At 45.3% G+C, this 13,110-nt stretch overlaps 1 protein-coding gene across 1 annotated transcript; it reads left to right on the plus strand.

The window, feature by feature from the left end:
- Positions 1-11,612, plus strand: chodl (chondrolectin). Its single transcript, XM_065007729.1, has 8 exons — positions 1-411; positions 6,518-6,693; positions 6,864-7,057; positions 7,160-7,335; positions 7,849-7,899; positions 8,031-8,117; positions 8,305-8,401; positions 10,903-11,612. Exons 1-8 carry the CDS (start codon positions 312-314, stop codon positions 10,985-10,987), a joined length of 966 nt encoding a protein of 321 aa, XP_064863801.1. The 5' UTR covers positions 1-311; the 3' UTR covers positions 10,988-11,612.
- Positions 11,613-13,110: the final 1,498 nt, after the last annotated feature.

Raw genomic sequence — 13,110 nt, forward strand, 5'->3', positions numbered from 1 at the left:
GTGGGAGCCACTTTCGCTGTTTCACTGTCTCTGGTGGGCTGTCTGCACGAGGCGAGCCCCCGTTCTTAGAACATTTTCCGGTCCTCGAGCGCGTGAGGGTGCCGGTACGAATCCCATTAGAGCATCTTGCTCACTGAAAAGTAAAAACCGGAAATTTGGGTGGAAACCATGACAACAGCAGAGACCGGAGACTGAGAGCAGAGTCGCAGTCAACAAACTGGCAGTAGACCGGTGAACTCTGATGTGAGAGAAGGAGCTTTTTTATTTTTACAATACCATTTTTATTTCAAAGCTCTTTTTCTCTGTCAAGTATGAAACCATCGAAGAAGAGCGCGGAGCAGAATATCCTGAGAGTTCTATGCGGAGTGATGGTCATGGCCTCCAGCGGTCACGGCGCAAGAGTTGTCAGTGGTAAGTTGATGATGTGATAACTTTTACGGTCAGTTTTTCACATATTGGTCTACTTTCAATGATCGTATAAAACAAATAAGCGTTATATAATAATAACATTTGAATATTGGTTGTATTTCTGTTATCTTCAAGATAAGAATAATCAAATAATAATTCCTTAACCATTCTCATCAAACAATAATCTCAACCATAAACTACCAGTAAAATGTTACCTTTTGTGACTAAGTTATAGGCCTATGGCTCATCATCATCATCATAACCACCACCACCATCATCATCATTAAAATTAGATGGCCATTTGTGAATTTGGTTAGGATTGGGAAATATAAATCAATCTATACGATTAGGTTATCTGAGACAAAAAACATTTTCTCCACATGGAATCATGTTTTCTATTCCTTCATGTCAAAAATGTAATTACATGTTAACTGCTTCAGTTTAGCTTTTATTGCATTGCTACAGTTACAGATGATGAGGTGTGTCACATGTGTGCATGTGCTTGCTTTCATACATGTGTATGAATGTGTGTGAGCCTGTTAGTTTGTTTACCCTGGAAACTGGATTTATTGGTTTTATTGACTGTAAAGATTGAGTCTATTTACTGTTCCTTCCCTCTGTGACTAAATGTAGGAATATCTGTGATTTACATCAGACTGCTATTCTACATGTGTCAGGGCCGTCGGTGTCATAGGGCAGGCAGCTGACTTAATATGTTTGCATTAAAATCTGTTACATACTGTAGAGAGAGAGCGAAGAGAGAGAGAGTCTTATAGTCAGACAGATGACAGATGGAGAGAGTGAGGGGAGAGTGGACAACTTTTATTTCATTAGTGGTGAGATATGCCCCTCTTTAACCTAAAATGTCCTTACTATGTGATTTAGTCTAAATAAACTGAAAAAGTGGCACAGAGGAGGGAGAAGACAAAGTGACAGAGGGAGAATCAGTGAGAGAGAGGGGTCGATGTTTCAAGATAGGGAAAGTGCAGAGGATGAAAAGGGGATGGGGAATGAAGGAGAGAAACAGAGGAAGAGGTGAAGGCAGGTGAAGGAAGAGGTGAAGGAGGAGGTGAAGGAAGAGGTGAAGTAAGAGGTGAAGGAGGAGGTGAAGGACGAGGTGAAGGAAGAGGTGAAGGAGGAGGTGAAGGAAGAGGTGAAGGAAGGGGTGAAGGAGGAGGTGAAGGAAGAGGTGAAGGAGGAGGTGAAGGATGAGGTGAAGGAAGAGGTGAAGGAGGAGGTGAAGGAAGAGGTGAAGGAGGAGGTGAAGGGAGGGGTGAAGGAGGAGGTGAAGAAGGAGGTGAAGGAAAATGTGAAAGAGGAGGTGAAGGAAGAGGTGAAGGAGGAGGTGAAGGAAGAGGTGAAGGAGGATGTGAAGAAGGAGGTGAAGGAAGAGGAGGCTGTTAGAGGAAAAGAAAGGGAAGAACTGATGAAAATGTGGATCTGAGGAATCAGAGCAGAGGAGGCCGGATAGAGGGAACAAATGCATAAAGGAGAGAGAGCGAGAGAGGAAGAAAGAAAGGGAGAAAGGAAAATGATGACGCTTTGGGTTGAGAAGAAGAATTTTGAGGTATCAGAACAGGAAGATGAGGCAGGATGGATGGAGGGAATGAACGAAGAGAGGAAGAAAGAGAGAAAGGAGGTGAAAATGCTGAGTCTGTTGGTCGTCTGTGCGCCCCGGTACCATTACTGGGTTCCAAAGTGATGATAGTGCAGATCTGATCTAGACCAGGCAGCCAATCATTTAAAGTACCTCCTGGCCACACTGCTAATGTTATTATTAGGCCTTTTTAACTGCCTGTGTATTAATCACTGGTATTATTCACTGATGCACGCATGCATGCATGCATCACACACACACACACACACACACACACACACACACACACACACACACACACACACACACACACACACACACACACACACACACACACACATGGTTTTTATGAGTCAGTCCAGAATCTTGGCCAGATCCTCCACTTTTCACCTACTTAACTGCCATCTTAGAGCACAGCTTTATAATGCTGGATATTGTGTGCTGCATGTGTGAGATTATATTTGTGTGTATGTGTGTACCTGTGTGCGTGCATACTTGTGAAAGTACACGTGTCTACTCTGTGTTTGTGGGTGTGTCTACTCTGTGTTTGTGTATGAGTACAGCATGACTGCTGCTTACTGTACATGTCAGTGTGTGAACACATCCAGTAAAAGTCTGTTTGTGAGCGGTAACAAGGCTGTTCTAGAAGTGGGCCTCCAGCCTACAGTGTGATCAGCAGCCCTGTTACTACAGTCAGTTAGCTAGAGTCACTTCCTGATTGACAGAGGATATTGACCACACTAGGAAAGTTTGACGGTAAATTCTAAGGGACTGAGAGGATGCGAATGCGATGACCACATCCTTTTGGCGGGAAGCCAAGAGTCGTTAAGGGTGTGTGTGTGGGAGGGGGTCGAGGGATTGTGTACAACTGATAAGTTCAATGGAGATGTTTGCATTCACTGAAGACCTTCAAACCACTTCTTAAGATCAACAGAGAGTCACTGAGGTGTAGTTATCACTAATATGAACTGATTTATAGATTGATAAATCAGTTGTTTGGTGAGGTGGTTGATTGACAGGTGGGTTGGTTAATTTGTGGACTGGATTAGATGATGGATGGTTTGTCAGATAGATGGAGGGAGGAAAAGACAAACACAGCCACGGCCACAGGAATGAGAAGAGAGTTCAAGGAAGTAACTTGATTTTGAAACGGTGGTGGAACCATTACTTGATGGCGTTGGCTGTATTACTGGCATACTGAACTGAAAATCTCATGTAAATTACTACCATATATGTTACGTAGTCTGTCCACATTAGATTACCGGCATACAGTAGATGCCTAAATTGACTCCTATTGCATACAACTGACATAGATAGATTTGACATAATTGTTCATTGTTTAATTAATCATCCTTATGTAAATTGTCTACTTACAATTAGGGCTGTGACGGTGATGGAATTTAGTATGATGGTAATTGGCCAGCCAAGTGACCGCAGTCACTGAAATAATCGTTTGAATATACTTCTTTTTTGAAGACGCACATTTTCGGCTCTCCTCCAACTCCTGACTGCATGTGCTGCCATAGGAATAGAAGGAACGGAACGGGCGTCCCCATTCGAGTCAGTGATAGCATAGTGAGTGGACTGGTGGCCATTGCGTTGAGCAGAGTAGGAAGTCAAAGCAGGAAGTCAAAGCAGGAAGTGTACCCATCAATATGTGCTGTGATTTGTTGATTCCACTCAAGTAGCATTACAAAAAATACATTCCGTGGCCTGTGCCACATACGTTAACATCATCTGAATAAACATTCTAGGGCTGTTGCGGTGACAGTATTACCACCACACCGGCGGTCATGAGTCATGACGGCAGTCAAATTCCATGTGACCGTTTAGTCACGGTAATTTGGCTTCTCCAAGCTCTGATGCTGCTGAAGGTCTTTTATAGCCTATCAAACTTGCTAACTGCCTGGTACTCAGCACTCTATTATCCTTCTAATCACTCTGGCATATACCTGGCTGAAATGAAAATAAACCACGGAAAAAGCATCCTCCATTCACTATTTAAATGCCTAGATGCCATGTATTTTTCCCCCTTCCCGTTTTGAGACAGGTGCATGATAATGGTCCATTCTAAATCAAAACTAATTTCACACATATATTATTTAATATATGTGTATATAGTATATTATATTGTTTAGTATATATTAAAACAAGAATAGTCTGATGGATGACAATATTAGCCTATCACTTGTGAATGATGCCCAGTTTGTGTGCAGTAAGGCAAAAAACAGTGCATCACTCCCCCCGACTTTTTCAAATCATAGTCGCACACCTCAGTCCATAGGCCTATATGTTTTGTTTGTGAATTTAAAATGTTTTACCCCCTTTTTCTCCCCAATTTCGTGGCATCCAATTGTTAGTAGTTACTGTCTTGTCTCATCGCTACAACTCCCGTACGGGCTCGGGAGAGACGAAGGTTGAGAGTCATGCGTCCTCCAAAACACAACCCAACCAAGCCGCACTGCTTCTTAACACCGTGTGCATCCAACCCGGAAGCCAGCCGCACCAATGTGTCGGAGGAAACACCGTACACCTGGCGAACTGGTCAGCGTGCACTGCCCCCGGCCTGCCACAGGAGTCGCTAGTGCGCAATGAGACAAGGATATCCCTACCGGCCAAACCCTCCCTAACCCTTGACGACGCTAGGCCAATTTTGCGTCGCCCCATGGAACTCCCGGTTGCGGCCGGCTGCGACAGAGCCTGGGCTCGAATCCAGAGTCTCTGGTGGCTCAGCTAGCACTGAGATGCATTGCCTTAGAACGGGCGTCACCCAGGAGGCCAGGCCTATATGTTTTGAAAAGGTTTGTAATCACAACTAAAGTGGCCAAACAACTTCTTAAAATTAAGCACATTAATCCGCGTTACAAGGGGCGTGAGTTTCAAGTTTGGGGAAGATCATTTTCACCATAAAAATACACCTTTATAATAAAAGCCTTACATGCATAATCGCATTTGCGGTCACTTTTGAGATTTGTGTTTTCCCGCTAATTGATTGCATTTTGGAACATTTGAGCTTTCCTGTATGCGCATTGCTGCACTTATAATGTGAAGAAATAGCCTCATAGTTTATGAACATTTTAAGCTAATAGTTCTGATCCGTTGCATCAGCCTCATTGCTTTTAAAATGTTTTTTTGATGCTAGTGATTGTATTAATTTGGGATCTATCCCATCCCACAACTGTCCCAGACTATGCTTGGAATATTTATTTCTCGCACAGAATAGAATAGGTCAACTCTTTGTACTACGGTGGATAGTAGATTGACATAGGCTAGTGCTTTTGCTGTCTGTTAGGCCTACTCATCTTGTTGGCTGACAAAGGAAATGTGGACAATATCCTCAATATGCGCCTCGGAATTGGCCAAAAACGCACACATGTGCGTCTTCACTTGTAGCCCGTGAGAAGGACCCTATCATGGGATGGGCATTGGCTAATAAGAATTGAGATATCTCAGACAGCCATGTGAGTGAGAGCTGCTTCAGAGCACACAGCCGGGAGAAGGGAATTATAATTATTAGATTTGGCCCAAGGGCACAATGGCCACTGGCCGCAAAAGGCATATATATTTTTAGGGGGCATTACGGCCAAGCAAAGGGGATGCCGCCGGGAAATTCAAGGCATTATCAAGTGTTTGTCTAAATGTGAATGAGAGACTGATGAAGTGTGTACAGGCTGCACAAAAAAAACAAAGCAAAACTCATGCCTTTCATGCAACTTTTTTCAAATCATCATTAGAATGTATTAAAATCGAAACATATAGCCCAGCGTACCTCTAAATTAAGCAGATAGGAGTACCTGTTTCTTTTTTAACTGCTCCACAAAGAATAGCCGCATGTGTGCACTCCCTCAAATCCTTTGGAGAAAATATTATTTTTATTTTATTCAGCTATTGTATTCTTCGTACTATAAAATAATATAAAATAATGCCACGGAATTCTAAGCAAATCTTGTTTACTAAATGAACTAGTGTAGCACACAGCCATATGGCATAGCCAGATCAGGGCCTCACATAAGGACAACTCACAGTATGCTATTCTGTTAATCTGAAATAGACTAAAATAAGTCATGGATTTATTGTGATGGTGTAGGCTATTTTAAATTGATTTATTATACTTTTAAAAAATGTAGATGTTCCAAAGGTCTGCATCAGTGGCTTGTAGGCTTGTAGGCATGGAAGTAAGGAGATGCTAAATGTATTTATGTCAATTACCTTGAGACCGGCAGTTATTTGCTTGACAATCACCGGATAACAAAGTTCCATGACCGTCACAGCCCTATAACATTCCCATGAACATTTTTGCATCACAATACCAGGCAGCAATTTCGAGTGTACCCATGATTTTACCAGTCAATTAGCCAGAGGTTCCAAGACCCTTCTATTCATTCTATTTCTATATGTGCTGCTGATGCGGGGGTGGGGGCATTCCGATCTTCATCCATAACCGTCGGTTACATGGTTAGAAGGTAATTGTGCGAGCCCTACATGCAATCAATGGATAGATTTTGCCTCCAGGTCAGACGGTGTGTCAGGGAGGGGAGGAGCATCCATGCTATAAGATCGCCTACTTCCGGGAAATGACCAGCCGGATTGCATTCAGCGAGGCCAGAAAGGCATGTGAGATGGACGGAGGGTCATTGCTGAGTGTAGAGAGCGCTGCGGAGCAGAGACACATAGAACACCTGCTACAGGTCAGTGTGTGTGTGTGTGTGTGTGTGCGCGTTTGCGTTTGCACTAGTGTGTGTGACAGTACAAACAACAACACCAAAAACATCTCCTTAAAGTGCTCCAATCATGAACTTGTTAATATATTTCTTATTTACTTATAATATAGTTACAATATATATATTATTTCTTACAGGAGCTTCGGACCTCCTCAACAGGAGCAGGGACAGAAACGGGGGAAGGAGCAGGTACCGGTAATGGAGGAATAGCAGACGGTGATTTCTGGATCGGGCTGATGAGGACAGAAGGAGAACACACACAGGAAAACGGCGGCTTCGCCTCCTGTCCTGACCTCTACCTCTGGACCGATGGGAGTGTGTCCCAATTCAGGTGTGTATGTTTCACACAGCAACTGTTACTTTGGGAGGCTTTTGTGTATGTCTGTGTTTTAATTTGAATATGTGTATTATTGTGTGTGATTGTGTGTGTTAGGAACTGGTATTTTGACGAGCCGTCGTGCGGAGGGGAGGCGTGTGTAGTGATGTACCACCAGCCTACAGCGCTCCACGGGCTGGGCGGGGCCTACATGTACCAGTGGAATGATGACAGGTGCAACATGAAGCACAACTTCATCTGCAAGTACGAACCAGGTACGCAGCATCACACAGGTACACAGCATCACACAGGTACGCAGCATCACACAGGTAGGCAGCATCACACAGGTACGCAGCATCACACAGGTACGCAGAATCACACAGGTACTCAGCATCACACAGGTACTCAGCATCACACAGGTACGCAGCATCACACAGGTAGGCAGCATCACACAGGTACGCAGCATCACACAGGTAGGCAGCATCACACAGGTAGGCAGCATCACACAGGTATGCAGCATCACACAGGTACGCAGCATCACAGTACGCAGCATCACACAGGTACGCAAATGTCACGGCAGATGAGATGAGTTCTGTGTGTTTTGTGGAGTGTTCTATACGTTTCCCTTTTAAAAGGTTGTTATATATATATTTTTAAATTATTATTATTATGTATTTATTTATTTCTCCCAATTTTGTGATATCCAATTGCGATCCAATTGTTTTAGCCTGGTAAAACATTACACTAACAGAAATGCATATCAGTTTTCTTTAATCAATTTTTTTCTGATTCTGATGTTGATCCAGAGAGCCGTCTGGGGAAGGAGCAGGGGGACAGGCCTGGAGCTCGTGACCCAGGTGAGGAGGCACACACTGGGGCATAGCCTGGCCACATCAGCCCCACTCCTGGAGGTCAGCATGGTTGACTGCATAAGGGTATCAGTTAGTATATCTCTTTTTGATTTAGTATCTTTGTGTGTCCGTCCCAGATGTGGCGGTGGTGCAGGCAGATGAGGTCAAACAATCCGGACCAAGTGAGGACGACGCCCCACACGTAGTCATAGCAGGATCCTCAGGTGAGAGGTGGAGGTGAGACAGGTGGAGGTGAGGCAGGGAGTTGAGACAATTAAATGGTATGGCAGGACACCAGAAAGTGAGACGTGGTGTAGCGATGATATGGAATGTAAGACAGTGTTTAAATAGAGTGTAATTACTGAAATAGCCTCTCTGGAGCTCCATCTCTGCTCTTTCCTCCTTCTGCAGGTATGCTGCTGGTTTATGTAATCATCCCCACCATCCCTCTGCTGCTGCTCATCCTGGTGGCTTCTGGGACTTGCTGTTTCCAGATGTTTAGTAAGAGGTGAGACACGACATACCACTGCAACACCAAAAACTACAACTCCCTATGGTACAACACAACTGAACACACTAAGTCCCCGGAGTCCCCAGTATTGCCTTACAAACCAATCGTATAATATTCTCTTATACTGTATACTCCTCTTTCTCTCATTTTCAATCACACTTACACTCCCATCAACTCTCTTTTTTAAATTCCTTGAATTGGCATACTCAAAATTAATCAGAGAAACAGCTCAATCTCTGAACCCTACCCCCCCTGTTCATCCACTAATGGATGGGTCCAGTCCCCCCGTCCCTGTGCTGTGATGGATGGGTCTGGGCTGTAATTGTTTGGTAAGAACAGTGCTTACTCAGTCATAATCACTGGCATAACACAAGGACACCTTGTTAGCAAAGAGTCATTTAGCATAACAGCCCTGGCCACTGGCTCAGCCCTCTGTCATTAATTATTATTGTGATTGTGTGTAGGCGATATCTGTGTGTGTGTGTGTGTGTGTGTGTGTTACCCTACTCTGGCAACAGATAGGGTAACAAAGTCTATGATTTCTGGGTCGATAGCTGGGCCCGTCGATGGTGTTCCTACAATAACCAAAGTGCAACTCCAGCACATTGTATAATGCCAACCAACCTCCCTACCCCGCTACTGTGACTTTACATCCCCTATATAGACACTCCCAGCTCTCCTCTGCCTTGATTGGGCAGCAACTTAGTTTTTTATTATTTATCCAGTTTAGTATCGCTGTCCGTCTGATTTGATGTGTATTTAAAAGTGGTGTAAAGTACTTGAAGTAAAAGTACTTGAAAGAACTACTTCAGTCATTTTTGGGGGTATCTGTACTTTACTATTTATATTTTTGCCAACTTTATTTTTTACTTCACTACATCCAAATGTTTAATTTTTTTTACACCCAAAAGTACTTGTTACATTTTGAATGCTTAGAAGGACAGGACAATTGTCTAATTCGCACACTTATCAAGAGAACTTCCTTGGTCATCCCTACTGCCACTGATCTGGCGGACTCATTAAACACAAACGCTCATTAAACACAATTCTTCATTTGTAAATTAATGTCTCAGTGTTGGAGTGTGCCTCTGGCTATCCGTAAATTAATGTCTCAGTGTTGGAGCCTCTGGCTATCCGTAAATTAATGTCTCAGTGTTGGAGCCTCTGGCTATCCGTAAATTAATGTCTCAGTGTTGGAGCCTCTGGCTATCCATAAATTAATGTCTCAGTGTTGGAGTGTGCCTCTGGCTATCCGTAAATTAATGTCTCAGTGTTGGAGTGTGCCTCTGGCTATCCGTAAATTAATGTCTCAGTGTTGGAGCCTCTGGCTATCCGTAAATTAATGTCTCAGTGTTGGAGTGTGCCTCTGGCTATCCGTAAATTAATGTCTCAGTGTTGGAGTGTGCCTCTGGCTATCCGTAAATTAAAACAAGAATTGTGCTGTCTGGTTTGCTTAATATAAGGAATTTGAATTGATTTATACTTTTACTTTTGATACTTATGTATATTTTAGCAATAACATTTACATTTGATACTTAAGTATATTTAAACCAAATATTTTTAGAATTTTATTCAAGTAGTATTTTACTGGGTGTCTTTCACTTTTACTTGAGTCATTTTCTTTTAAGGTATCTTTACTCTTACTCAAATATGACAATTGGGTACTTTTTCCACCACTGGTTTTTAACATATTTCCGATAGCTGGGGAACTGAGAGGGAATCTACAGACAGAGACCAGTTAATCACGCCTCTGACTCCTGCCCGCCGCCGTAAAATTATTCCTGAAACGCTCCCAAAGCCCCAACGCGGCTAGAAGAGATCAAGTCAAAAGTTGAAATGTTTTGCATTTAACCTAATTCTCCTAACCTGCTACGTTAATTCTCCTAACCTGCTACGTTAATTCTCCTAACCTGCTACGTTAATTCTCCTAACCTGCTACATTAATTCTCCTAACCTGCTACGTTAATTCTCCTAACCTGCTACGTTAATTCTCCTAACCTGCTACGTTAATTCTCCTAACCTGCTACGTTAATTCTCCTAACCTGCTACATTAATTCTCCTAACCTGCTATGTTAATTATTCTAACCTGCTTCATTAGTTATTCTAACCTGCTCCGTAAATGTTTCTAACCTGCTACAAAAAGTCAAATCTGATGTTAATCTGATTTGACGCTAGGGTCATGGCCCTTCTTGCCATGACCCTAGCACGTGCGAGGTCTCTCCTTTACAACAGGCGGCACACTTGAACTTACACGACAAACGCGATCTGAGGAAATCTGAGTTATGAGGAGTTATGAGTAGGCAAGGATCCAGAGTTTTATCGCTGGGTATGGCTGGCACAGAAGTGTTTGTGTGAGCAACAGCTCTCATGTTTAACACACACAATCACACACACATACACACAGTTTTGTTTTCCGATTCATCTGTGGTTCTACTGTTCTAATTTAGTTTTGTTCTACTAATTGTTCATTCTGTTTCCATTGTTTTTATTTCATAAAGCAAACCACGGACCAAAACCAGTGTTAACCACCAATCAACGCTCTGGATCTCCAAGACACCCAAGACAGACAGCATGGAAGTATGAATGGCAGGTTACATCACAAACAAGATAAACAGATTAGGCAGAAGTAACTGAATGTTACCTCTCTTTCCCTCATACTATCCTTGTTCCAAATACATCTTACTATCCACCTCAACCAATGACCTGCTCTCCTCTTCTGCATTTCCTTTGTTCAATTTGTTCATGTCTCCACCGCTCTGTTGAGTTTTTCCTTATTTCCTTCCTCCTCCCCTCCACCCCTCCTGTCCTGTCCTCCTGTTAATGTGTTCCTGCAAACAAAAATGAAACGACTTAATGGATAATTTGGCAATCCTCGTACCTATCTGATATCAAGGTAAACCTACTGCTGCTGATATCAAGGTATACCTGCTGCTGTTGCCAGGGAGTTTCTGCTGGAATCCCAGTGTCTGTACGCATGTGTGAGTGTGAGCATGCTACCTTGTGTGTACACTAATGTGTGTGTGTGTGTGTTACACTAATTGGTTCCAAACAGAGGAAGTAATTAACTATCAGTAATTAAGGGTGGTGCCAGGGGAGCCCTGATAAAACAAGGAATTGAACCATCCCCTGTGACCAGGAATAGGGTCAGAGCCACTTAACACATCACACAGATTGACTCCTGAAGAGCAGCACACAGCGAGGTGTAAGAGAGGAGGGAGAGCGGGGAGAGGAGGGAGTGGAGGGAGAGGAGGTAGTGGGGGAGAGGAGGGAGAGGGGGAGAGGAGGGAGACTGGGGAGAGGAGGGAGTGGAGGGAGAGGGGGGAGAGGAGGGAGAGGGGGAGAGCGGGGGAGAGGAGGGAGAGCGGGGAGAGGAGGGAGTGGAGGGAGAGCGGGGAGAGGAGGGAGTGGAGGGAGAGCGGGGAGAGGAGGGAGTGGGGGGAGGGAGGGAGTGGGGGAGAGGAGGGAGTGGGGGAGAGGAGGGAGAGGGGGAGAGGAGGGAGTGGGGGGAGAGGAGGGAGAGGAGGGAGTGGAGGGAGAGGAGGGAGAGGAGGGAGAGGAGGGAGTGGAGGGAGAGGGGGAGAGGAGGGAGAGCGGGGAGAGGAGGGAGAGGAGGGAGAGCGGGGAGAGGAGGGAGAGGGGGAGAGGAGGGAGAGGAGGGAGTGGGGGAGAGGAGGGGAGCGGGGAGAGGAGGGAGAGCGGGGAGAGGAGGGAGTGGAGGGAGAGGAGGGAGAGGGGGAGAGGAGGGAGTGGGGGAGAGGAGGGAGTGGAGGGAGAGCGGGGAGAGGAGGGAGTGGAGGGAGAGGAGGGAGAGGAGGGAGAGCGGGGAGAGGAGGGAGTGGAGGGAGAGGAGGGAGAGGAGGGAGAGCGGGGAGAGGAGGGAGTGGGGAGAGGAGGGAGGGAGGGAGAGCGGGGGAGAGGAGGGAGAGGGGGAGAGGAGGGAGTGGAGGGAGAGCGGGGAGAGGAGGGAGAGCGGGGAGAGGAGGGAGTGGGGGGGGAGAGGAGGGAGTGGGGGAGAGGAGGGAGAGGGGGAGAGGAGGGAGAGGGGGGAGGAGGGAGGGAGGGAGAGGAAGAGCGGGGAGAGGAGGGAGAGCGGGGAGAGGAGGGAGAGCGGGGAGAGGAGGGAGTGGAGGGAGAGGAGGGAGAGCGGGGGGAGAGGAGGGAGAGGGGGGAGAGGAGGGAGAGCGGGAGAGGAGGGAGAGGGGGAGAGGAGGGAGAGGGGGAGAGGAGGGAGAGGAGGGAGAGTGGGGGAGAGGAGGGAGAGCGGGGAGAGGAGGAAGTGGGGGAGAGGAGGGAGAGCGGGGAGAGGAGGGAGTGGGGGGAGAGGAGGGAGTGGGGAGAGAGAGTGGGGGAAAAGAAGAACATTTAAGGGAAAGTGAATAAAAGATAAAAAGAGAGAGGGAAAGAGGCAGGGAGGGGAAAATAGGGAAATAGGACTTTAAAATGGAAATTGAAGTGTGTTGTTTGATCTGCTTGCCGTTGTTCAGGGTTTAGTACTAGCTTAACTCTCTGTTCCCTCACCGGGGAGCTATGTCTCAGACAGATCAGTCAGCTAAATGACTTTCCTAAATGTCCTGAAAAAAAAAAAAAGATTTTCATGATCCAATCTAATTGAATGCATAATGCCAGTAAATATCTCATGGATGAAACAGTCAGTATTTATCCAATATTTATCACCGCCTGATATGAATACTGTAAGTGCAGTTTTG

The sequence above is a fragment of the Oncorhynchus nerka genome, linkage group LG22 (assembly GCF_034236695.1).
Source record: "Oncorhynchus nerka isolate Pitt River linkage group LG22, Oner_Uvic_2.0, whole genome shotgun sequence".
Taxonomy (NCBI): Eukaryota; Metazoa; Chordata; class Actinopteri; order Salmoniformes; family Salmonidae; genus Oncorhynchus; species Oncorhynchus nerka.

Coding starts and splice junctions, on each gene's coding strand:
- chodl (XM_065007729.1), top strand. CDS start 312: ATGAAACCATCGAAGAAGAGCGCGGAGCAGAATATCCTGAGAGTTCTA. Junction 6,694..6,863: donor ACATAGAACACCTGCTACAG/GTCAGTGTGTGT, acceptor TATTTCTTACAG/GAGCTTCGGACCTCCTCAAC. Junction 8,402..10,902: donor TTCCAGATGTTTAGTAAGAG/GTGAGACACGAC, acceptor TATTTCATAAAG/CAAACCACGGACCAAAACCA.